Source organism: Delphinapterus leucas, chromosome 1 (genome assembly GCF_059928025.1).
Source record: "Delphinapterus leucas isolate spDelLeu-1000000601 "Yukka" chromosome 1, BTC_Dleu_Yukka2, whole genome shotgun sequence".
Lineage (NCBI taxonomy): Eukaryota > Metazoa > Chordata > Mammalia > Artiodactyla > Monodontidae > Delphinapterus > Delphinapterus leucas.
Genome location: NC_143129.1, coordinates 123,284,136 through 123,310,740, shown reverse-complemented (window position 1 = coordinate 123,310,740; position 26,605 = coordinate 123,284,136). Strand labels below are relative to the sequence as shown.

The window sequence follows — 26,605 nt, the reverse complement described above, 5'->3', positions numbered from 1 at the left end:
CAGGGATGTCAGGGAAGGTTTCTCTAGAGAAGTGACATTTGGTTAGGATCCAAAAGATAATGAGAAGAGGGAAGATAATTCCAGACAGAGGGAACATGAGCCCAAATGGCAGAAGGAAGCTTAAAAATTTCTAGAAACTGAAAGATTAGCACAACTAGAAGTTTGAAAAAGAGAGAGCGGGAGAGAGAACTGGAGGTGTAGGCAGGAGCCAAAGAATGCAAGGCCTTGTTTATGGGTCATAATCAAGATTTAGTTCTTGACATGATCGGATTTGCATATTTAAAAGTTACTTAAAAGTTATTTAAAAGTTACTCGGGCTGCAGCTTGGAGAACAGACTGGAAAGAAAAAAGAATGACTTGAGCCAGACCAATTAGGCAGCTATTGTCCTCTAAGTGAAAGATGATGTAATAATAGAGTACAAAGAATACATGGGTTATAAGAGACGAGTGCTATACTAGCTAAGTGCACAAATTACAACAGTAAAGGCAAAAGTAAAGGATAGGGAAAGATTCTACAGAGGTTAGCTTTTACTGCATTTAGTAAATAAGCAAACAGAAGAAACTGGAGGAATGAAATATGGTAATGTAAAAAAGCACAACTGTGTAACTACAAAAAAGAGTAATGGTATCCAAAATGAAGTATACAAAATAACCTACTAAATAAGGAAAATAGAACTTCTATTTAAGTTTACATTATCTAAACAATATGCTTTATAAATACTGAATATATAAATTAGCAATAATTCATGAATAGAAAGAGGGAGTGCATGCTTTCTTTTTAACTGGTAGGGATGTGTATTCAAAAAGTTTTGAGCCGCTGGTCTAAGCTCAAGGTCTGAGATGGTGGGGAGAATGGGGTCCTATATGAAGAATGGAAAAGTCTCTGCTTAGAGACCAGATCATGATGTTTAGACTCTATTCTGTATGTAATGAAAAAAATACTGAAAAGATTCAATCAGAAGAATAACCTGATCAGGTTTACATTTGATGAAGACTAAAGTAAGGGAGTTTGGAAGCCTAGAGGAAAAAAGATAAAGTTATTGCAATAATCTAAGCAAGAAATGACCAGGGCCTGCATTAAGCCAGTCGAACTGGACAGGTGAAAGCAATTTTAAAAGTTCAGAACATAGAATTTAGTGATGATTAAAATGTGAAATAAAGAGAGGAGTTAATTTTTTTAAACCCTAGGTTTCTAGCTTAGAAGCAACCCCACAGGAGGTGGGGTAGGCAGAATATAAAACTTTGGACACAAATTTTCAACTGTCTGCTGACTATCTGGGCCCCTAAGCCAGCTGGATATTCTGAAAAATGATGCTAGAGATGTAGGCTGCAGAACTGGACGAAGGTATTGTCAGACTATAGGGGATAGTAAAAGCTTTGTAACGCGCCAGAACGTAGTGTGAGCCAAAAATAAAACACCGTATCCATCTGACTCCTATTAAAGGAGAGCGTTATAGTTTGGTAGCAGGGAAAAGTAGGTGCGGCACTCATGCGCTGACCTTTCACCAGCTAGGGACTGCACGCTAGTCGGAGCAAAGGATCAGGCCCTCCCCCGCCCCCAGGACTTGATTCTTTTCATTAACCATTTTAAAAGGCTGAAACAGACGGACACTGTCCTATCCCGTCCCCTGCGACACCCTCCCCACAGCCCAGTCAGCCTAGGAAGAGGCTGGTGGGTGACTCCAGAAGGCTTCCCTCGGCGGCTGTGTATCGGACATCTGCTGGGCGCTGACAGCCAGGCCACAGCTGTCCCCCCAGGGCCCTGTCGCTCAGAGGGCCTGACTCCTACCTCGATCTGACTAGCGGCCAAGCTGCCGAAGGGCAAGAGCAATAACCCTACCAGGGTAGAGAAACCCTGGCCGAGAAAACAGGTGTCAGCCATGTTTGCCGGCTTCAGACTCGCGCACCTGGAGGGGCGGAGCGAGTGCCGTAAAGCAGCGCGGGGCAGGGTTTTGCGTACTTTTGTTTTGGTTTTTTTTTTTCTTTGCGACGCCTGCCCCGCCTCCTGGCCCCTCGCCCGCCTTTAGAAGCCCGCGCTTCCGTAGACCTTGAGTTTCCCGGGTAAGTGGGGCACAGTAGGTGAAGGACTTGAGTACTTTATTTTTGACTACGTTTTTCATTTTTGTTGTTGTTGTTGTTGTTGTTGTACGTGGGCCTCTCACTGTTGTGGCCTCTCCCGTTGCGGAGCACAGGCTCCGGACGCGCAGGCTCAGCGGCCATGGCTCACGGGCCTAGCCGCTCCGCGGCATGTGGGATCTTCCCGGACCGGGGCACGAACCTGTGTCCCCTGCATCGGCAGGCGGACTCTCAACCACTGCGCCACCAGGGAAGCCCTACATTTTTGATTTTTATATCGTAAAATGGATGTAACATTTTAAAACTTTTTTGAAAGGTGAGAGAGAAAAACGTGTGAACCCATAAACTTTAAGAAATTATTTCCTTTTTCGCATAGGGCTGCCAGTACTTTGACTATATGAAGCATGATGTGGTGGGAAGAGTAAGCTTTGGGGCACAAAAAGATGAGTAATTGGATCAATTACAAATGAAAAGATGGGTGAGTGCTTCAGCTAACAGGCTTGGGGTCTATTACCTATTAAAAGTATGAACCTTGAGAAATTAGTGAAATTTTTGTTTCTTCTGTAATTATAGAGCTAAGACATCTCAGAGTCTGAGGATTTAATAAGATCATGTGTATTCATTCCATTATGTTCGTTATATGCATTTAAATTCTGCTTTGCATCTAGCATGACATTAACATGTGTTTTTGCTGCTTCCTAATCTTCATAAATTTAACATTTAATGGTAACATGGAATTCTTATGCTCAGCCAAAGTAATTGCCCTTTTTTGGGGCAATACAAAGTCTCAACGGTTTACTATTAAAATAATATCGTAAAGAGTATCTTTGGGTATTGGCTTTTTACACTTGCGAATTACTTTCTTTGGATAATTTTCCTGGAGTAGGAATGTTGAGTCAAAGGATACAAAAGTTTTAGTGGCTATGAATGATGTTTCTCTCCAAAGTGTACAAATCTACAGTGCCATCAAAATACACAACCTAAGACCAAATTATACCATTTTTTTCTAAATTCCTTGGGGTAAAATGTTACCTCAAGGTTGTTATAGTTCTAATTCTTTAATTACTATCAAGATAGTAATTGTTTTATAAAATATCTGTACATCCTCTGATGTAAATTATATGTTCATAGCTTTGTTTTACATATGAGTTTGAACGATATCTTTATAAAGAAGTGACATTGACCCTAGCCATATTTTATGCTATTGCTTTCCCAGTCTCTTGTCTCTCTTTCCATTTTGTTTCTCTTGCTTTTGCACTTTGTTGATATCTTTAATGTTAGGTAGTCAAATTTCAGGCTTTCCCTTGTGAAGATAAGAAAGTTAGCACACTACCACCATGTCTTGTACCTGAATGCCTCAAGTTCATTTAGGTCTCAGACCAAAATTTTATTTTCTTTTAATTTTATATTTAACTCTTCAACTATCTGGAATATATTTTGGTATATTCTATAAGATGTTTTAATATGTTGGGTACTGCTGCATAACAACCCACCCAAAACTTTGTGGTGTGCCCACACCCAGAGACACAAGGATGTAGAAAAGGGAGACATGATTCTGTGGGAGCCATTGCTATAATGATCTACCACTACTTTTATCAAAATTGGTATTTAATTATCCAGTATAATTTTCTACATAATGCTTACCTTTCTTATTGACTCATGATGTCTCTTGGATTAAATTCTTATAAGAAATAGAATATTTCTAGACTCTGTTCTCTTCAATTAAAATAGGTGTCTAATTTGGGGCCAGAACCATGGTTTTTTTTTTTTAATATTTATTTATTTATTTATATTTTTGGCTGGGTCAGGTCTTAGGTATAGCACATGGGATCTTTCATTGAGGGGTGCAGGCTTCTCTCTAGTTGTGGTGAGCAAGCTTCTCTCTAGTTGTGGTGCACAGACTCCAGAGCATGTGGGCTCTGTAGTTGCAGCACACAGGCTCTCTAGTTGTGGCATGGGCTCAATAGCTGCAGCTCACAGGCTCAGTTGCCCCACAGCATGTGGGATCCCAGTTCCCCGACCAAGATTGAACCCGCATCCCCTGCATTGGAAGGCAGACTCTCAACTCCGGGGAAGTCCCCCCATGTTATTTTAATTATTGTTGCTTTTAATATGTTTTGATATTTGGCCATTAGGGCTAACCGTTTCAGTACACTTCATTTTTCATGAAATTCTTTGATGATTTTGCCTGGTAATTTTCCAACTGAATTTTATAATCCTTCTTTCAATTTATTAAAAAAAAATACTATTTGGGTTTTTTCAATGGGATTATGAAAAATCTGTTAATAAATTTGAGAGAAGCTGACATCTTTATCATATTTAGTCTCTCATTCAGGAATATGGTAGTTTCATTTATTTGTGGCTGCTTTTTTAAATTTCTCAGTAAAACTCTAAGTCAGAGGTCACTAAATTAAGCTACTTCATAAGCATTTTTAACATTTGTTGTTATTCTTAATGGATGTCCTTTTCATTATGTAGGAAATACATATATAAATGATTATAAATAATATCTATAATATTATGTATTCTGTTCAGTTATTGTTGGGATGCAGGTCATATTTTGTGTCCAACTGCTTTTTCATTATTTTAATAAGAATTATTTAATTATCTTAATATTCAAAATTATTTAAAACTTTTGCTTGACAAATTGTTTTGGCTTTCCTAGTTTTACAGTAATGTTATCTGCAAATTATCTTTTTGCCTCTTCCTTTCCAGTATTATTTCTTGTATCTTGGATCAATATTTCATTTTCATGGCTTATGTTACGTCTTAATATTAATTAATATATTAATTGCAGAAGATTTTCTTGTTTCATTTTAATTTTAAAAGAATGGCTTTAGCACTTTTCCATTAAGTCTGTCATTAGCTCTTGGATTTGAGTAAATACTCATTGTTATGTGAAAGAAGTAGACTTCTATTCCTCTTTTTTCATTGAACCACTGATTTTCAAGTATGGGGTGGCCAGCTTCAGACCTTAATGTAGGACACATGAGCAGTTTTAAACACTACTCAAAGTGGGAAATAATAATTTTTTAATCTGTTAATATGTGAAATAGCATAGTTTAAAATTTGGTTAGAATTGTTAACGATACTCAGATACAGAGAACAGATCGGTGGTGCCAGAGGCAGAGGGCAGAGGATGGGCAAAAGGAGTGAAGGCATTCAAAATGTATAAACTTCCACTTAAACAAATAAATCCTGGGAATGGTGACTGTAATTAACAATACAGTATTGTATATTTGAAAGTTGTTAAGAGAATAGATCTTGAAAGTTGTTAAGAGAATAGATCTTAAAAGTTCTCATCGGGCTTCCCTGGTGGCGCAGTGGTTAAGAATCCGCCTGCCAATACAGGGGACACGGTTCAAGCCCTGGTCCGGGAAGATTCCACATGCCGCAGAGCAAATAAGCCCGTGCACCACAACTGCTGAGCCTGCGGTCTAGAGCCCGTGAGCCACAACTACTGAGCCCACGTGCCTAGACCCCTTGCTCCACAACTAGAGAAGCCACCGCAATGAGAAGCCCGCGCACTGCAAGGAAGAGTAGCCCCCCGCTCACCGCAACTAGAGAAAGCCCACACGCAGCAACGAAAACCCAACACAGCCAAAAAATAATTAATTAATTTTTTTTTTAAGTTTTCATCACAAGAAAAAAATTGTTACTATATGATGATGGATGTTAACCAGACTTATTGTGGCAGTCATTTTGCAGTATATGCATATATCAAATCATTATGTTGTACACCTAAAACTGATACAATATTTATGTCATTCTATCTCAATCTTTTTTAAAAAAGTTGTTAACCAGAGTCTGCATTTAGACTACAGTTCAATTCAGTTATTCATTAAATGAATAATTGACTTAGCAACTAAAAGAGAAAAGCATTTGATTATCAGATCAAAATTACACACATCTATACACGTGTATTCATGGCTTCTCTAATAAAGTTTTTATGCCTGAGCCTCACAGTAAGTAAACCATGAAGTCTATCCATGCTGGGTTTTTAAATAGCCTTTTTTTAAAATTGACGTATAGTTGATTAACAGTATTATATTAGTTTCAGGTGCACAGCATAGTGAATCAGCATTTTTACAGATTATACTCCATTAAAAGTTATTACAAAACAATGGCTATTAATTCCCTGCACTATACAATATATCCTTGTTGCTTATGTATTTTGTACGTAGAGGTTCGTATCTCTTAATCCCTTACTCCTGATTTGCCCCTCCTCCCTTTCCTCTCCCCTCTGGTAACCACTAACTTGTTTTCTATATCTGTGAGCCTGTTTCTCATTTTGCTATATGCATTTGTTTGTATTGGGTTGGCCAAAAAGTTCATTTGGGGTTTTCCTTAAGATGTTATGGAAAACCCGAATGAACTTTTTTGGCCAACCCAAATATCATTTTTTAGATTCCACATATAAGTAGTATATAAGTAGTATACAGTATTTGTCTTTCTCTATCTGATGTACTCACTAAGCATAATATTCTCTAGGTCCATTCACATTGCTACAAATGTCAGAGTTTCATTCATTTTACGGCTGAGTAGTATTCCATTGTGTGTGTGTGTGTGTGTGTGTGTGTGTATACACATATATATCATATCTTCTTTATCCATTTGTCTGTTTCTGGGCACTTTGGTTGCTTCCATATCTCGGCTATTGTAATAGTGATGCTATGAACATTAGGGTGTGCGTGTCTTTTTGAATTAGCATTTTCGTCTATCCGTGCTGTTTTCACTATTGTTCTTCAATCAAACAATAAATCAGATTGACCCTATTGATTCTCGTGTTGGATCAGTGTTTATTCTTGCTCTCTCCTCTTACCTACACCCTATCATATCTTCTTTTCTGTTCTCTTTTTCTCTCTTCTCTTTTGTGCACCAAGAACACCATTGTGTTATTCATTTGCTCGGTGGATATTTATAACACCAGTTATGTACCAAGCATTGTGCTAGTCACAGGCAACAGAAGAGAGAGCAAAAACTGAGCAAGTCTTTGCCCTCATGGAGCTTACAGTCCAGGGGAGAAAGACATTAATAGTAGAAGCATTTAAGCAAATGTAAAAGTCTAACAGGAGAGTTCCTAGTAGGGGACCCAAACCTTATAAGAAAAAACCAGGTTAGGTTTCCCTGAGGAAATTGACTGAACTGAAATTAATGAGTTATTGAAGCAAAGATGGAGGGGAGGGAGAAGCTTTCAAAGCAGAGGAAATAGCTCTTGCAAAGAACCTATGGAAGCTTGCCTTATCAGAGGAGCTTTTTAATCACTCATAACATTGTGCTTGCAGTTCAAGAACAAAAGAGAGAGTGCTGTAAGATGAAACTGCATTGCTAAGCAGGTGCCCGCTCCCTTCAAATCCTTGAGGGTCAGGTTCATGGAAAGCTTCAGAATGGTAAAGATCATGCTGGCTCCAAAGACGAGAATGGCTGCAGGTAGAGCATTGGGGAAGCTGCTGTTACAGTTCAGGCAACGGTAGCTTGGACCAGAGTGGTAAGAGTAAAGATGATGAAAAATGGAGAGAACCAGTAAGAATTTTAAGATTATAACCAGCAGAACATGATGATAGATTATATTTAGGAAGTAGGAGAGAGGACAATTTTAAAGATGACTTTTGGATATTTGACTCTAACAACTAAATGCATAGTAGTGTCTTTTTTTTAAACATAAGACTCACAGGAAGTGGACCAGGTTTAGGACTCATATACAAGTGAGGTCTGGCTTAAACATTTGCCCAGAGCAATTTGGAAGACAGACTTGCATTAACTTATTATAAGAAGTACTTCTGTGACTACTAAATAAATTTTGTTAGAAAATGAGGTGAGTGGAGAGGATAAGTTTAATCAGGATCAGAACATGGCCCCTGAGAGAGATTTTGCAATGTGGTTTATACTATACAGTTTAATTGCTACAGGCAAATCTGTTTGCTACAACAATCAGCACCACAAGTATTTGCTGAAAACATTTCACATCCAACAGTCAAAATATTTCTTTGGGCAAGATAATACTCAATAAAATTAGATACAGACATTAGATACACAATAAAATACATATGGAAAAAATCAATTAAAATGAAGCAAAAACATTTCTTTCCAGTATATTTATATCATTTTCTAGTACTTTTTTTTTAAATTTTGCACCATCTTAAATTCCATTTCAGTTTGGCCTCAAATACTTTTCTTCCCTCCTTCCAGTGAGCCATTTAATAATAGTTTGTTTTTGGTTTTTTTTAGATTCCATATATATGTGTTAGCATACAGTATTTGTTTTTCTCTTTCTGACTTACTTCACTCTGTATGACAGACTCTAGGTCCATCCACCTCACTACAAATAACTCAATTTCGTTTCTTTTTATGGCTGAGTAATATTCCATTGTATTTATGTGCCACATCTTTTTTATCCATTCATTTGTCAATGGACCCTTAGGTTACTTCCATGTCCTGGCTATTGTAAATAGAGCTGCAGTGAACATTGTGGTACATGACTCTTTGAATTTTATAGCTGTTTCACTTTGTTATACAGCAGAAGCTAACACAACCTTGTAAAGCAATTATACTCCAATAAGATGTTAAAAAAAAAAAAGAACACATGGTGTTATGGGGATGGATGGTGGTGATGGCTGCACAACAATGTGAAAGTATTTAACACCACTGAACTGGACACTTAAAAATGGTAGATTTTATATTATGTTTAACACAGTTTAAAAAAGGAAGAAAAGAACATATGGTAGATCTAGGTTTTATATTTCTTGTGAACCCAATCAGGAACTAGAATATAGCCTAGAATATAGTCCTATACATATACTATATCCTTAGAAAATACTTAGTAGTAATTTGATAATTATTAGCATCATGATTTAAATTAGTAGATATAGTAGAGGAACAAATTTTATTCTGTATGTGACTTGCTTTTCATATGATGGTATACAGTTACTTTTGTTTACTTCTCACCAACCTTCTTGTACCTTGCAATTTGGAGTTTTAGTCCTCAGCATTAAAATGTTTTTGGTATTTCTTCCTGTTCCAGGACAAAAATCAGAAAAATAAAAGGTATTTGTTTCAAAACTTAGAAATAAAAAAATAATAGTTTGTTAGGCTGTAACCAGTTTCCAACTCATGACCTTCTCATTAACTTCAGAACTAACGCAGAGTAACATTGCTTCAGTGCAAGAGTAGAGCAAATGCCCTTCAAAGTCTCATTTTTGGAAATCCTATGTTGTCATGAAAATTCCATTATGACCTGGACAGAAAGTTATGTTGAATACTTTAGTGATGTAAAACTTGGTATCTTATGAGTAGTGTAATGCTCCCTTGTCAATCAAGAAGCCACTGGTTCTGTTGGTGCAAAGACAATTGATAGAGTTTAGTTCTCCATGAGCTAAGAATTTCCTACAAGTGCAACTGATTTTATTCAGTTGATTTTTATCCAGTTGTTTATTGCTTTTATTCATTAAGCATCTTTTGAGACTCTATGGAGTCCCAAGGACATTTAATAAATACTTTAATTATACCATGTTTAGTAAAGTGTGGGACATTCTGAACGCCTCTCTTAGGAAGATATTGGAGTGGTGTGGAGGGGAGGGAGGAGTTGTGTGTTTTATAGAAAGTTGCTAGAAAGGTACTGTTGTAGGCAAAATAATGGCTCCCTAGAGCCTGTGAATGTGTTTACCTAAAGTGACAAAAGGGACTTGCAAATATGATTAAGAATCTTGAAAAAAAAAAAAAAGAGAGAATCTTGAGTTGGGGAGATTATATTGAATTATCTGGGTTGGGCCTTTATAATCACAGGGGTCCTTATAAGAAGAAGGTAAGAGGATCAGAGAAGAAAAGGAGATGTGATGACAGAGACATTAGTCAGAGTGATGAAGGGCCACCAGCCGAGGAACGTGAGTAGTTTCACAAGAAGCTGGCAAAGGCAAGAAAATGGATTCTCCCCCAGTACCTGCAAAAGAAACTCAGCTCTACCAACTCATTTTGGACTTCTGACCTCCAGAACTAGAAGATGATAAACTTGATTGTTTTAAGCCACTGAGTTCATAGTAATTTGTTACAGCAGCAATAGGAAAATACTGTAGGTATTTAAACTGTGAACAGTGGTTATTGCCCTCTGGAGATCTGAGAATGAAGATTGGGGTCTTAGAGGGCTTTTACTCTCCATCCTTCACACTTTTTTGTTTTATTATGGATTTGTATAGCATCTTTAATAAAAATAAATAATCATTAAAAGAGAAACTAGATAATATTAAGTGAAATAAATTGTATATGGAATAATCTCTCAACCATGTAAAAAATTAGATGAAAATAAGAAGGAAGCTTACTAAAATGTTAGCAGTTTTCAGTCCTGGGTATTGAGATTGGGAATGTTCAATATTCATGTACCTGTTCATTCACTCAACAGTGAATGAACTGTTGAACAGTGAATATTTTTAAAAAATATTCTTTTTTTAAAATTTATTTGGCTGCATTGGGTCTTCATTGCTGCACGCGGGCTTTCTCTAGTTGCAGTGATCGGGGCCTACTCTTCATTACGGTGCACGGACTTCTCATTGCAGTGGCTTCTCTTGTGGAGCAGAGGCTCTAGGGGTGTGGGCCTCAGTAGTGGTGGCATGCGGGCTCAGGAGTTGTGGCTCATGGGCTCTAGAGTGCAGGCTTAGTAGTTGTGGCTCAGGGGCTTAGTTGCTCTGTGGCACGTGGGATCTTCCCAGACCAGGGCTCGCACCCATGTCCCCTCCATTGGCAGGCGGATTTTTAACTACTGCGCCACCAGGGAAGTCCCTCAACAGTTATTCATCTATCTGTGCTGGAGAATGTGCTAGGAACTGAGATTGCAAATGAGAATAAAATAGAGATGACCCCTGCCCTCGTGGAATTTAGATGTAGTAGGGAACAGGCAATTACACAAATTATTAATTATATTTTGAAAAGTTCAACAAAGGAGAAGTACAGGTGATGTCATCATGTCCTAAGGCAGGCTAACCTAGTCAGGGGATGCTTTCCTGAGGAACTTCAGCTTAAAACTAAAGGATAAATGGAAATTTGCCAGACAGAGGTGGAAAACAAAATTTTCTTAATTTTCTGTAAAGAGCACATATCACTTTTACTATTATAAAAAATGAGTCCTTCTAGTGTTTTTTTTAAAGGAATAACTAACACTCCTCCCTCTCTTTATATCTGGAAACACAGCTGCTCAGTGCTAGAAATGGTCTGCTCATATGGCTTGATTTAGCCAAATTTAGCTTAATGAACAGACATTTTCCTCTTTCTCTCATATACTTCAGTCAATTGAAATATTTAAGTTAATAAATTGAAGCCACTGGACAAAAAGAGTAAAATAAAATAATGGTTAAATAGCTTCTTTGTCCAGAGCTTACATTAGGAAACTATGAGATGTATTACCTTTTGATAGTCAATCTATCAAGAAGAGCTGTGAAATGCACTTAACATTGACCTTGAGGGAATTAAAACCCAGGTTCTTTGCCCATCACAGTGCTATTTTTATCAGATCAAAATTAAGGAACACAAGGAAAGGAACAAAGAGCAAAAATTATTTTGAAATCAACACAAAGGGTATCACTAAAGGAATTTTTCTTAACTTCATAAATGAAATAACTGGATATTAAAAAAACCAAAAGTTCCAAATTTCTCAACACTAAAATCTTCTAACTGTTACAATTCCCAGATGAGTAGTAATTTTCCGAACTATAATTTGTGATTACCTTCATATGGGTAGAGGGGAAAATAACATCTCTATAATAAATATGCCCTCATTAATAACTACTGTGACATCAAAATTTCTAAATAAAATCTTACCAATTTTAAGTGATCCTTTTTGTTTGTTTACTTGCTTACTTCTCAGTACACTTAGATGTCTGTAACATTTTGAGCAATAATGTCCTTTAATTAGAATCAGCATAAATGTGCCTATGTTCAATAAAAAAGTGTCATAATGTAGAATTGACTTATAATAATAATGACACAATAAGAAGTTAAATTTCAGTTGCAGCAGAGATTTATATCAGCTAAATTACAAATAGGAGAGACTAAAAGTAAAGATATCAATGTGATAATAAAATGGAAGATTTAGAATTCAGATATTCTTGCTTTAGATGAAATAAATAAAGTATTTTGGATCTGTGGTGGATTGAATAGTGTCCTCCCAAAATTCTTGAACGCCTGGAACCTCAGAATGTGACCTTATTTGAAAAGAGGGTCATTGCAGATGTAATCAAAATAAGGATCAAGGGGCTTCCCTGGTGGCGCAGTGGTTAAGAATCCTCCTGCCAATGCAGGGGACACAGGTTCGAGCCCTGGTCCAGGAAGATCCGACATGCCGTGGAGCAGCTAAGCCCTTGCGCCTCAACTACTAAGCCTGCACTCTGGAACCTGCAAGCCACAACTCCTGAGCCCGCGTGCCACAACTACTGAACCTGCGTGCCTAGAGCCCATGCTCCGCAACAAAAGAAACCACCGCAATGAGAAGCCCGCGCACCGCAACGAAGAGTAGCCCTTGCTCACCGCAACTAGAGAATGCCCGCATGCAGCAATGAAGACCCTACACAGCCAAAAATAAATAAATTAATTAATTAATTTTTAAAAATAAGGATCAAAATGAGAACATACTAGATTAGGGTGGACCCCTAAATCCAATTATTTATGTCTTTATAAGAAGAGGAAAGCACACAGAGAGAAGAAAGTCATGTAAGGTGGTTGAGGAAGGCAACTAAAAGCCAAGGAAAACCAAGGATTGCTAGGAGCCACCAAAGGCTAGCAAGAAGCAAGGAAGGATTTGTGCTTCCCCAGAGCCTTCAGAAAACATAGCCCTGCCAACACTTTGATTTCCAACTTATAGACTCCAGAACTGTGAGAGAAATTTTCTGTTGTTTTACACCACCTAGTTGGTGGTAATTTGTTATGGCAGCTCTAGGAAACAAATATAGGCTCTAATGTAGCTATTTTCATAACCAACAAATATATTTTAGTATTATGCTGGCTGCGTTCTTTATTTTGTCCTCTTCTTTAACCTCTCTTATTGTAGAAATAGAGACTAAGAACAGTTTGTTTTATGATGATTATAGCAACCAGTATTTATTCACTCAACAAACATTTGTGCACTGCATTAGTAAGGATAATTTTGCCCAAAAGCAACAGAAACTTCCACTAACAGTGATTTAAACCAAAGATATATAATTACTTGGCAAGACAAGCAGTGCACTGAAAGGTGGTTTCAAGGTTGGTTTGCAAACTCAATGATTTCTTCAAAGACCAACAGTCCTGTTCTGCCACCTCAGTCTATTGACTCTGGGATCCTGATTTGTTTGTCACGGTAGCATATATCCTCCAAATATCATATCCTTGCATATCAAGAAAGACAATCTTAATGGCCTCCTAGCAGACTTTGCCTTACATGCGATTATCCAAGGCTTGGTCACATGCCTATTTCCAGACGTGACAAAGGGGCACAGGATTAATAGTAACCAAGGTCAATCACTGTTTGTCCCTGATCTCTGGTAACTGCTTTCAGTAAAAGCTAGGATTCTGTGAGCAAAGAAGGAGGAGTAGAATCACTGAGGAAAAGATACACATATTTAATTTCACACGGCAAAGCCAGATTTCTCTCCAAAATAGATGGTCCATGTAAACCACTACGAACAGTGCATGAGGATTCCTGTGCCCCACTTGTCATTTCTCTCTCTCTCCTTTTTTTCCCATTCTAACAGGGGTAAACTGATAGCTCATTGTTTTAATGTGCATTTGCATTTCTCTGAATACTGATACTTTTGAGCATGTCTTCATATACTTGTTAACCTTTTAGAGTTCCTCTTTTGTAAATTACCTATTCATATTCTTTGCCCATTTTACAGTTGTGTTTTCTATCTTTTCCTTGTGTATTTGCAGGTGTTCCTACAAAGTACAGATATTTAATCCTTTATTGGTTTTAGACATTTCAGGTATGTTCTACCCCTCCTGTCATTGGTTTTTCTCCTTGGTTCATGTTGTCCTTCATTGAACAGAAATCCTAATTTAATGAGATTAAAGTATATATGCCTCACAGAGTTACTGTGAACTTTAAATACGACGATGTATATAAAACTCTTGGCTACAATGCCAGGTACAAAGTTAAGAGCTTCCTAAATAAACCTCAGATATTATTGCTATCGTTATTATTCATTTAACCTTATTTTTTCCCAGAAGAGTCACAACTGTCTCTTGTTACCATAACACCCTACATGTATTTCTATTGTAGCAATAGTTTTATTGTCTCTTATGGTGGACTGATTGCATCTTTGAGGTCAAGGACCATGCCTTTTTCATCTTGTATTCCCATGATCTAGGACATACTAAATAAAAATGCTCAATAAATGTATTTTGAATAAACATATGAACAAATGAGATTTCAAAAATTTTAAATAATGAAGAATACTAACTGGGGGAAAGAATAACTATAGAAATCATGGGAAAGTTTTATATTAAAAATATAAGATAGGAGAAAATATTTTAAAAAGACACATCTGATAAAGGTCTGTTATCCAAAATACAGAAAGAAAATAAGAAAATGAATACCATATTTTAAAATGGATGAAAGACCTGAACAGACACTTCACCAGAAAAGATATACAGGTGGCAAATAAGCATATGAAAAGATGATCCACATCATAGGTTATCAGAGAAATGCAAATTAAAACAACGAGATACCACTATACATGTATTAGAATGGCCAAAATCTAAACACTGACAACACCAAATGCTAGCAAGGATGTGGAGCAACAGGAACTCTCCCACATTGCTGGTGGGAATGCAAAATGGTACAATTACTTTGGAAGGCAGTTTGGCAGTTTCTTGCAAAATTAAATGTACTTTTACCACACAGTCCAGCAGTTGTGCTCCCTAGTATCTACCCAAATGAGCTGAAGGCTTATGTCCACACAAAAACCTGTATGTGGATGTTTATGGCAGGTTTATTCATTTTTGCCAAAACTTGGAAACAACCAAGATGTCCTTCAGTAGGTGAATGGATAAATAAATTGTGGTACATCCACACAGTGGAATATTATTCAGTACTGAAAATAAATGGGCCATAAAGCCATAAAAAGACATGGAGGAATCTTAAATGTATATTACTAAATGAAAAGCCAATTTGTGAAAGCTACATACAATCAATATGTGCTTCCAACTATACAACTTTCTGAAAAAGGCAAAACCATAGAGACTTTTAAAAGATTAGTAGTTGCCAGCGATTGGGGGAAGGGAGAGATGAATAGGCAGAGCACAGAGAATTTTTAGGGCAGTGAAGCTATTCTATATGATACTACAGTGTGGACACATGTCATAATACACTTGACCAACCCATAGAATGTACTGCACCAATAGTGAACCCTAATGTAAACTATGGACTTTAGGTGTTAATATAATTACATCACTTGTAACAAATATACCACTGTGGTACAGAATGTCGATAATGAAAAAGATTGTGTGTGTGGTGCAGAGGAGGGAGCAGAAAATATAAGGGAACTCTACTTTCCATTCAATTTTGCTATGAACCTGAAAATTCTCTAAGAAATAAAGGCCTACTGTATAGCACAGGGAAAAATAAAAAGATGGTACAATCTGTTTGCAGGACATTTGTTAAGTTAACCTTAAAAATGCATTCTAATATACATTGGGTGCAGACAAATACTGTTTGATTCCACTTATACAAGGTACCTAGAATAGTCAAATTCATGGAGTCAGAAAGTACATTGGTAGATGCCAGGGGCTGGGAGTTAGCGGGGGAGGGGGAATGGGGAGTTAGTGTTTAATGGAGACACAGTTTCAGTTTAAGAAGGTGAAAAATTCAGGAGATGGATGATGGTGAGAGTTGCACAACAATGTGAATGTACTTAGCGTCACTGAACTGTACAGTTAAATATGGTTAAAATAGTATGTTTTATATTATGTGACTTTTACCACAATAAAAAAAAATTTTTAATAAATAAAATGCATCAATAAAAAGTACAGACCATGTTATTCTTACAGAACAAGAAAAGACAATTGGTGAGGACCAAATTCAGTGAATTATTCTAAAAGAAAACAACATGGTATGTTAAAGAAAGCAAAATGAGTCTATTATTAGTAAGAAAAAGTAGGGACATTTTTAAATGATGATTCTATGTGTGATATATAATTTTATTTTGATTAACTGTTATTTTAACTACAGTACTAAAAAATATTTTTAACCACATCAGCTAACAAATAGCAAGATGGATAGATTTAAATTGCAAATAAGCAAAACAGTTGTATGGGGCAGTCAGCCAAAGGGAGCAGGACAAAAGTTAAAGGGCATGAATAATCTATAAGTTAATAATCATTACTAGACCTTTAGTATTAGCTATATATATTAACACTGGACAGATTCATCAACAATTAAGAAATTCTTTGAGACTCACAAAATATTTTACCAGCCTAAAGATTATTTTAAGTAATGACCCTGAATATTCCCGAATGTCACTGCATCTCTGCAGAGTTAAACTCAGCATTTTGTATAGCTTCCTTGAATGTATATGGATGAGCAAATGATCATCATTTATACCTAAGGAAATTAGGGTTTTAATCTCAGTTTCATAAATTTGGGTTAGACATCAGAAAGAAATTTATGACCATAATGTTTTTTAAGAAGTTTGTAAACTACCTCCTCTGGAGATTTTTGTGAATTTTGTAAAAACTGCATCTTTATAATGGTTTTGGCAGTAAGGCTTCTGCAGTTATCATCAAAAATTATATGATTCTGTATGTACACCTTAATCTTCCTATTTGTGCATTTAATTTTCTTATTGTCTAAGAAGCATACTTTAGATGTAGAGCCCCTTCCAAGGCCGCCAAGACCAACAGTGACCAGTCTTGACTAGGCATGCTTTTCTCAATATCCTATTTGTTTAATTTCCTCTGTTGAACCTAATGATATTAAATATAACCAACATGAATTGCTATCTATGGAGGCTAAAGCTGAACATAGAACCTCTAGAGGCCATCTTTTGGTCTCTTGAGTCTGTTATGGCCTAGTGGTTAAAAGTATAGCCCTTGGGGCTTCCCTGCTGGCACAGTGGTTGGCAGTCTGCCTGCCAGTGCAGGGGACATGGGTTCGAGCCCTGGTCTGGGAAGATCCCACATGCCGCGGAGCAGCTAAGCCCGTGAGCCACAACTACTGAGCCTGCGCGTCTGGAGCCTGTGCTCTGCAACGGGAGAGGCCGCGACAGTAAGAGGCCCGCACACCACAATGAAGAGTGGCCCCCACTCGCCGCAACTGGAGAAAGCCCTTGCACAGAAACAAAGACCCAACACAGCCAAAAATAAATATAAATAAATAAATAAATTTATTTTAAAAATATATATATATATAGCCCTTGGAGTCAGTCCTGGTCTCGGCTAGACATTACTAGCTATGTCTCTTTGGTCAAGTTATATAATTCTTCTAAACTTAGTCCTCATATACTAAGTGGAACTAATAATAATGCGTACTTCATGAGATATTGTGTATATATGTATGCTAAAGCCCCTAGTTCAGTGTCTGATACATGATGAGTGTTCAGTTAATAGTTATTAGCATTTCCTTCTTCCCACCCATTATGGTCAGCCCCATTCCCTGTCTCCAGCAAGTTCTCTAGTTTGTTCTCTGCCTGCCCCAATAGAACACCAAATTGTGGGTCTAAGGGGTCAAAAATTATTCTGGTAATTTGATTTGTAACTGCACTGCAAAATGTACTCCCAGTGCCTTCCTGAGTTTTACTTTATTAATAAAATTAATTATTTTCAATGTTCTTGTTTTTCCCATAACTTCAATGAAATCTTTGCAAAATTCAAATTAGTATTTCTAATAGTTCTATCCATGGGAATAGTAAAATAGAGTTAAGTTATACTTCACATTGCCAGACACCTCTCTCTGTAGTGGCATATTTGGGGTAATAAATGAAATTTTCACATAAATTAGATCTTTCATAGAATTTTGAATTTTATTTGTCTGTTCTGATGAAAAAGCCTAATCTTTCCGAGTGTGGTTTCAAAATCTTCTTCGCCAATAAGAGATAAATTGTTTTGAATACAGAAGTACATATCAGTGAAAGATATGTAGGGTTATGATGTCAATAACTTTCTATAGCTGCATCCTATTGTTTCAAAAAATACAAAGTAAAAGTTACTTTAGTTCTTAAGGGCATCATTAAGGTGTAGAGGTCTGAGAACAAATTTAATCAAAATAAAATGCAGGGCTTCCCCTGGTGGCGCAGTGGTTGAGAGTCCGCCTGCCGATGCTAGGGGACACGGGTTCATGCCCCGGTCCGGGAAGATCCCACATGCCGCGGAGCGGCTGGGCCCGTGAGCCATGGCCGCTGAGCCTGTGCGTCCGGAGCCTGTGCTCCGCAAGGGAAGAGGCCACAACAGTGAGAGGCCTGCATACTGCAAAAAATAACATGCATTTTTACTCCTTTTGTTTGTACCACAAAATGAATATGAATGCTTTGCTTACATTTCATTTCTTTTTACAGTTGGAACTTTTTATCATTTGAAATCTAAATTGATTTTTCCAGTAAGTAAAACAAATTTTAATGTCCCCGTGTAGCTCTCTTGTTTTCTTCATCCCTTCTTTAAAGGAGATTTATAATTATTTCAAAAAAAAAAAGTTAATAAGGCCATTTTAAGCCAGTCTCAAGGATTCAAAAGAAAGTTTAGACTTAATTAGAGAAAATTGTCTAAAACTGATCTTGGAGATCTTAGTGAAGACACAATTCGGGCAAGAGAAACATTTTCTGACTAAGTACCATGTGCCAGGCATCACAGGAAGCCCCATAGATGCAAAGTTAAATAGCACAGTTCTTAGTTGCAAGGGGCTCATCCTGTAGGAAGGGAGGCAAAGAGCAGCCACTTGAATAAACAATAGAGTAACAGGGTTCTAGAGCTATGATGAAGGTATATTAAAGTCTTACTGGAGTGTAGAGAAATCGTTAATTCCAGTTAACTTCTCTAAGCCTAGTTTTTCTATTTGTATAATGGAGACTAACATTAGCCCTATCTCATAGGTCATTAAAACGATAAAACGAGGGCTTCCCTGGTGGTGCAGTGGTTGAGAGTCCGCCTGCCAATGCAGGGGACACAGGTTCGTGTCCCGGTCCGGGAAGATCCCACATGCCGCGGAGCGGCTAGGTCCGTGAGCCACGGCCGCTGAGCCTGCGCGTCCGGAGCCTGTGCTCAGCAACGGGAGAGGCCACAACAGTGAGAGGCCCGCGTACCACAAAAAAAAAAAAAAAAAAAAAAAGATTAAATGAGATAATAATGTGAAGCATTATAGCTTGCATGTGATAAGTACTCAGTAAGTTTAACAGCTGTCATTATTTTTAGTATTGCTATAATTATTATTAGGAAGAGTCAGGGAGGGTTTCACTGAGCAGGCAATATTAGAACTGGGTGTCCGGAGATGGGGGGAAAGAATAAGAATTTGCCTGATCGGAAGGGGCAAGGAAAATTCCAGGCAGAGGTAAGGACACAATCCAAGATACAAACTGGGGAAAAGCATGCTGTTAATTTTTTTTTTTTCATGCTGTTAATTTTTGAGGAAGGATGAGTAACCCAAGTAACTGGAATGTAGGAGCATGGGTCTGACTGATGAGAAATGGGGCTAGACTGTGAAGAACTTTGGACTCAATGCCAAGTGCTGAGTTTCATCCTGTGGACAGTACGCAGCCATTATAAAAAAGTGTTTTTCCAAGTAGCAAAGTAATACAATCAAATTTATGTTTTAGGAAGACAGCGGTAAAGATACTAGAGACAGGAGGCTACAATAATAGTTTAAATGAGAAAAGTAGTGATAGCTAACAGACAATGCTTATAATGTTCATATGCTAATTATTTGCCTATTTATGTATATTCTTATTACACCTCTATAAAGAAGATGCTATTATCTCCATTTTACAGAAGTTAAACTTAGGTATACAGTTGCTAAATAATTTGCTTAAAGTGTCCATGGGTAGGAAGTGTTAAGGCTAGGATTCAAACCCAAAATGTCTTACTCTTGAGCGTGTATATTTAACCACTATCCTTCATCGCTTCTCAATTAATAAGAGTCTAGCTAGAGAAAAAGCAGTAATGGAAAGGGAAGGTGTATTCAAGGGGCATTTTGAAGGTAGAATCAACAGAATTTGATGACTGATTTTTTCACTCAATAAAATTTGAGTGAGTTCCTACCACATGGCAAGCACCTGCAGCTAAAACAATGAAAAAGTAGGCATGACACCTGTTCTCAGGAAACTTATTTGCCAGTGGAAGAGAAATTTGTGGTTTATATTAAGAACAAAGAAAGAAAGAAATAGAATGATAGTTAATAGAAAATAATACAAGGGGAGTTACTTTACTTAGGTCAGTTGTGACTCTGAGAAGGTGGTCTTTAAGCTAGCATATAAAGAATCCTAATAGGCCAGCCATGAGGTAGAAAATCCGAGTTATTAGAGTTCAGCAAAAGGAGAATAGTGGCATGAGATGAGGTTGGAGAATCAGGCAGACACCACATTTAGGGCCATGGTAAAACTTGCACATAAGTCTGAGTGTTACAAAATGCTCTGAAGAATTTCAAGGAGAGGAGTGAATTGGTGTTGAGGGAAGAGGAGAGAGTAGCCGCTGAGGATTCTCTCAGAATGGGTGACTGAGATGATGCTGTTTCCAACACGAAAGGCATATACAGAAGAAGGAGCAATTGGAGTCATGGAGGGTAATAGTGAGTTCAGTTTGGGTTACTTAGAGTTTGAATTATCTACAGAGCTGCCAAGCCAAAAACATAGGTCTAGACTGAGCTTACTAGTAGAAGAGTCAAGGGTAGACTTCAACATTTGTGTCATAAGCTGGTCCTTGAAATCAGTGGTGATATCACTCAGGGAGCACCTGCAGACCAGGTTTAGGCAAAGAAAGATGGAAAACCAGCCTGAAAGGGGGTGATCAATGTGGAAGTAGAAGGACCAATAGGGAGAGAATTTGGGGGTGTAGGGGCTTGGGGAGGACACATGCAACAAACATCAAGAAGGAAGAGGCCTGGGAAGAAGGGTTAGATTTGGGGATTCAGAGGTCATTATGATCTTTGCTAGAGCAATTAAAAATCATCTCTCCTTTTTTTCACAGAAATCCATCCAGAGCCTGGTTAATCCAATTGCGGTAACATGGGTAAAATCACTTACATGCAACTGTTATATATAGATATCTTTACATTTTATATATCTGTTGATATGATTATAATGATTCATTATTTCAGTTCCTGGTATTGTTTTGTGTTTCCAGAGGGAAAGATACAGTAAGCTGGTAGGAAAGCTTCAAGAAGCAATTTAAGCTAAAATTTGAAACAAGAGTACGTTTTCCATAGATGAATTGGGGATGGGGGTGGGGGAGGTGGGGGAGGGATTTCAAATACCCAGAAGGACACAAATAAAATTGCAGATGTCCAGAAGCAAAAAAAGTTCTAGAGAGATGGTAATTGGATCTATTTAGTGGGCCTGACTAAGGGTTCTTTTATGACAGTCGTTAGTAGTAAAGCTAGAAAGCTGATTCATGATAGAATGTGGAGGAGTTTAAATGCAAGATTCCACATGCTGGAATCTTCTCCTGTAGGTGATGAAGAATCCCTGAGGATGAGGAAGGAAGGAAGAGACAGGATAAGACTACCATTAACCTGAGAATAGTGTTCAGCAGACTGCAGGCAGCAAGGCAAGTTAATATGAAGCCCTTTCCCAGTTAGGCAGAAGTCAGATGACTAGGCTCTAGCAAGTGGATCCCTCATCAATCAAGACAGTGCGCAGGGCTGGCACACGAAATTGAAGAACAGATATGCTGAAAGACACTAAAAACAGAGCCAGACTAGAACATCCAAAATCTATTCATCCATCTAAAAAGCAATATGGAATATGAGAGCCAAGATGTAGAGTCACAACAAGGTGAGAGTAACTGAGAGATCCACAGGAGGTAGACATGGCAGGAGGAAGTGAGGCTGAAGAAATTCTCAAGTCAGGTTACATAAGCTGCCACAGTCTGGTGGTGAGAGGCAGAATGTGAATGGGGTTGCAAATATAAGAGATATTTCAAAGAAAGAATCCGCGAGATTTGTTGACTATTAGATGTCAAAAGGGGGAGAGTTTTGGACACTGTGAATGCAAAAATGGGGATGCCATTAATAGACATGGGGAGAAAAGCGAAGGTTAGTTTTAAAAGGTGATGTGAAGGTGAAGAATTTGGATTTGGACGTGTTATTTTGAGGTGATGTTAGGTCCAAGTAGAAGTGTCTTCAAGGTCACTGAAATGTGAGATTGGAGGTCGGGATTGGAGGTAGGCCCTGTTTGTATAGATAGAACCAGATGGAGGTGTTGGAATGCATGAAATTCCCAAGAGTCAGAGGTTTAAGAAGAGAGAAAAATCAAGAGCCAAAACCAGAACCTCTCGGTTTGAGACAAGAGTAGAAAGGGAGAAAAAAGAATGAACTAAAGAGGTAGGAAGAAAATTAAAATAGACTAATGTCGCAGAACCCAGAGAGGACTATATGGATGGAGATGGTCACAGGTGAGAGTAAGTGCTGTGGGATAGTAGCTTCAGGCTCTCGCCAGTGTGTCTGTGCCCTCTCTACATTCTCCTCTGTCCATTCCCCAGCACTTCCTCACATAAGTAACTCCCCTACTTGGTCAGGGCATCCATTGCCTCCAGAGGATAGCAGGAATGTAGAAATGGTCAACACTCATATTTTGAATTCCAAAGTAGGCCCTTGAAACTTTTTTGTTTTAAAAAGATGCACTTAAAAAAAAAAAAAAATGTAGGGCTTCCCTGGTGACGCAGTGGTTGAGAGTCCACCTGCCGATGCAGGGGACATGGGTTAGTGCCCGGGTCCGGGAAGATCCCACATGCCGCAGAGCGACTGGGCCCGTGAGCCATGGCCGCTGAGCCTGCGCGTCCAGAGCCTGTGATCTGCAACAGGAGAGGCCACAACAGTAAGACAGTAAGAGGCCCACATACTGAAAAAAAAAAAAAAAAGCTGCACTTTAGAAAAATTGAGGCCTAATGTTTCTTCCAAAAAAGTGCCAAAGTAACACCCACTTACCGTCTTCTAGGGAGAAGAGTTTCAAGTGAAAGAAGAAAGCTTAGACTCTGATAGGTCCTCACAATAGGCCTTTTTCCTGCCCATCCAAGAGCCAGTCTTGGGGAAGGTAGTAGATAACAGGCCCACCATGTGAACCTTGAGGGGAGTCTCTAGACAAGGCTTGTGTCTGCTTCACAACCGTGCTCTGCACGTGAGTCACAAAGCGTCCCAAAGAAGTGCCTTGGGCCACACAAGGGGAAGGCAGTGGGACAGAGAAGCCCAGTGACAGCTATGGGTGGCTCACAGCCCTGGGGAAGGGAGGGGACACCTTCTCCTTGATTCAGAGAATGAAATATACAAAGCAAACAGCCAGAGGACCAAAGGGTCTCAGAGTCCTTCAAAAGGGTCATATCTGCAGACCTCTGTGTGAACTGTGCCAACAGGAAACCAGATGCGAACCTAGTATATTTCAACATGAGCAATTACCCGCCACCTCAGAGGATTCCAGGGGAGAATTCTCTGCTTATTCAATGCCATAATGCTATACATGACCCCTCTAACACCTGCTCCCACTCTCTCCCCCCTTAAATGAGATGCCATCCTAGGGAGAGGAGGGAGAGCGCTCTGAACTGGGCTACATTTAAAGCCAAATTACTAGAAATTACCATATTTACCTGAGTTTACCTCAAGTTACAAGATACAGTTCTCTACTATGAGGTGGAAACAAGTGCTGGAAGTAGAAATTAAATTTTATTATGGAAAAATAAAGTGAGTTATCATCTTTTGCACGGCCTACTTGTTTGTGTCTGTGGAATTTGCACCTGCTACATATATAGGCCTAAAGACTATGTTGCTCCTTGAATAATTACAATATTCTAGTTTTGATACAGACCCCAAAAGACACAAAAATGCTAAAAATTAAGAATAAAATCATACGTAAGCAATATGTAATAGTGCCACAAGGGTTATATATGAGGTTATGGATGTCAGAGAAAAGTAAGTTTTTTATTCCATTGTAGATAATTAAGCAGTAGTGATACAGCCATTCAATTTTCACTACTGCTCTTCTAACGATAGCTATAAAGGACATCAAATATAATCTGTACAGTTTAAGTATGTCAAATACCATTCGACTTCTATTCTAAGAACATAGAAATGGAATCTTCTAAATACAAGTCAATTAAATGCTTTTGAAATTACTTGGACAAAGGATCCATTTTTACCCCCAAATGTTATTATCAGGGAAGAAAGTGCTTTTAAAAATCCATTACATTATTCCAGCTGAGGGTTGTGAGTGAAGTGTAGTGATGATTTATTTTATTACAAAAAAAAAGGCTTATAAAGAAAATCTAACTCCATTAAGAAAAGAAAAGCAGTATATTCCTTTAGTGCCAAACATTGTCAGATTTGATCAATTTAAGATGTATGCAATCCTGGCTTTCTCGGGCACCCTAATCACATTGCAGAGGTCAAGGTGGTGAGCATAACAAAACCTAGGTAATGAATACAGTCTGGCTCTGAACTTTTATCCAGCAATTCTGCTGGATAAAAAAAAAATCTATCAGTGTTGCACCACAAAATATTCCAGGAGCCTCAGGTCTCTTCTACCTTTGTGTTAATTCCTTTACCAAACAGGAGACTTACGGAGAGGTTCAGGAAGTCTCTGTTCCCGGATATTTGCTTAATAGTCTTAGTCCTAGGGGCCTAGATCATCAATCTAAATGGGTCCCTTTTCTATTTCTGATGAATCCCTTCAGGTGATCATTACAGGAAACCTATAGTGGGTAGATGGATTGGTTCTACATCTAGGTCCTTCCTAGAAGAGACAAAGTGTACTTATCCTAAAATGTAAAAGGCATTTCCACTTCAAAAATCCAAAAGAATACATACTCTGCTAGTACAGAGTCATGATTTACCAAAACCTGGGAAACATGCCTGCTGAGAGGGCTCTGCTTTTCCAGTGGCAGGAGTGAGGAGGGAGCCCTGTGCTCTCTGGAACTCATGGATCGTCATCAGCAGATTCTCTTATTTTCTCAGTCCCTTCTCTCATCATTTCCTTCACCTTCTTGCTTCATTGTAAACCTGGCTCGTCCCTGGGATCCTCTACATACAAGCTGCTTTTCCTCCATTTACCTGGAAATATTGGGCCTTGCAGGTAAAATAAGATGTAAGATAGGTGTCCTCCTTACTTCACCTCCAGGTCATTCTCTTTCTTTCCTTTCTAAAATTCTCTGATTTTGAATCTCAAATCATCTGTCTATACTACACCTTACCTCTTCCTGTTGCAATCATCCACCAAATTTTAATTCCTGGCTTACATCCCTCTCTTCAACACAATTACTGTCTTCACTCTGTCACTTCAAACTCCAGGAGGATGAGCCTTCCAGTAGTCTAGCCCCTCCTCCATGATTCTTTACCTCCTCTCCGCCGTGATCTTGTCCATCACTTTACATCAGCCACTCATTCCTATGATATATCTTAGACCTTGTTGTTACCAAAAATTGAAAACCTTCCATAATCTAAATTTCCAGCCTCTAACTTCCCACCACCACCTATTTTTCTAGCTCCCTCTTTTAGAACCCTGTCTTCAAACATCTCTGATCATATCAAAACCAACGATTCATTGATTCTATCACCTTCTCACTTTTCCTCACCTCATCTCAAGTGCTCATGTCCCTCTTCAAATAATTTGACTTCCACATTCAGCCATTACAATCCAGGCTTCCCTGGTGGTGCAGTGGTTAAGAATCTGCCTGCCAATGCAGGGGACACGGGTTCGAGCCCTGGTCCAGGAAGATCCCACATGCTGTGGAGCAACAAAGCCCACGCGCCACAACTATTGAGCCTGTGCTCTAGAGCCCGCGAGCCACAACTACTGAGCCTGCATGCCACAACTACTGAAGCCCACTCACCTAGAGCCCATGCTCCATAACAAGAGAAGCCACTGCAATGAGAAGCCTGTGCACCACAGCAAAGAGTAGCCCCCGCTCAATGCAACTAGAGAAAGCCCGCGCACAGCAACGAAGACCCAACACAGCCAAAAATAGATAAATTAATTAATTTTAAAAAATCATTACAATCCATTCTCTTACATTCATATTCACTTCGTCATATTCCAGCATACAGCATATATGCTTGCTTAAAACCTAACCCCTGTTACAGCCAACTCTCCATTGACAACATGCTCAAAACTCAGTCTAATCCATCATCAAACATGTCTTCAGAATATACCATGGATACAATTGATTTTTACCACCTCTGCCATCAACACCCTGGTCCAAGCCACCATCACTCTCTCTCTCTCTCTCTCTCTCTCTCTCTCTCATTGTAATAACCCTCTAACTGGTTTTTCTGCCCCCTCTCTCTCTAAACTCTACTCTCCATGCAGTAGCCATAGTAAATCTGTTAACATGTAAGTCAGATCACATCACTCCTCTGCTAAAAACTCTAATCCCTTCCATCCCACCC

The 26,605-nt window shown here is 38.5% G+C and overlaps 1 protein-coding gene and 1 long non-coding RNA gene across 6 annotated transcripts in view; one reads left to right on the top strand and one right to left on the bottom strand.

Moving 5' to 3' along the window:
• Positions 1-2,345, bottom strand: part of PIGK (phosphatidylinositol glycan anchor biosynthesis class K) — a 134,782-nt gene extending 132,437 nt beyond the window's left edge. The window contains exon 1 of the mRNA XM_022581056.2: positions 1,790-2,345. Coding sequence (XP_022436764.1) covers positions 1,790-1,882 — 93 coding nt within the window. The 5' untranslated portion in view covers positions 1,883-2,345. The remainder of the gene's footprint in view (positions 1-1,789) is intronic.
• The window catches only part of LOC111178400 (uncharacterized), a 44,623-nt gene continuing 20,014 nt past the window's right edge, over positions 1,997-26,605 (top strand). The window contains exons 1-4 of one of the 5 annotated variants that reach the window (XR_016394954.1): positions 1,997-14,018; positions 16,084-16,145; positions 18,585-18,625; positions 21,202-21,243. This is a non-coding gene — a long non-coding RNA (uncharacterized LOC111178400). Of the gene's footprint in view, positions 14,019-16,083; positions 21,244-26,605 lie in introns of all 5 variants that reach the window. The other 4 variants (XR_016394953.1, XR_016394956.1, XR_016394955.1 and 1 more) reach the window with 4 other exon arrangements.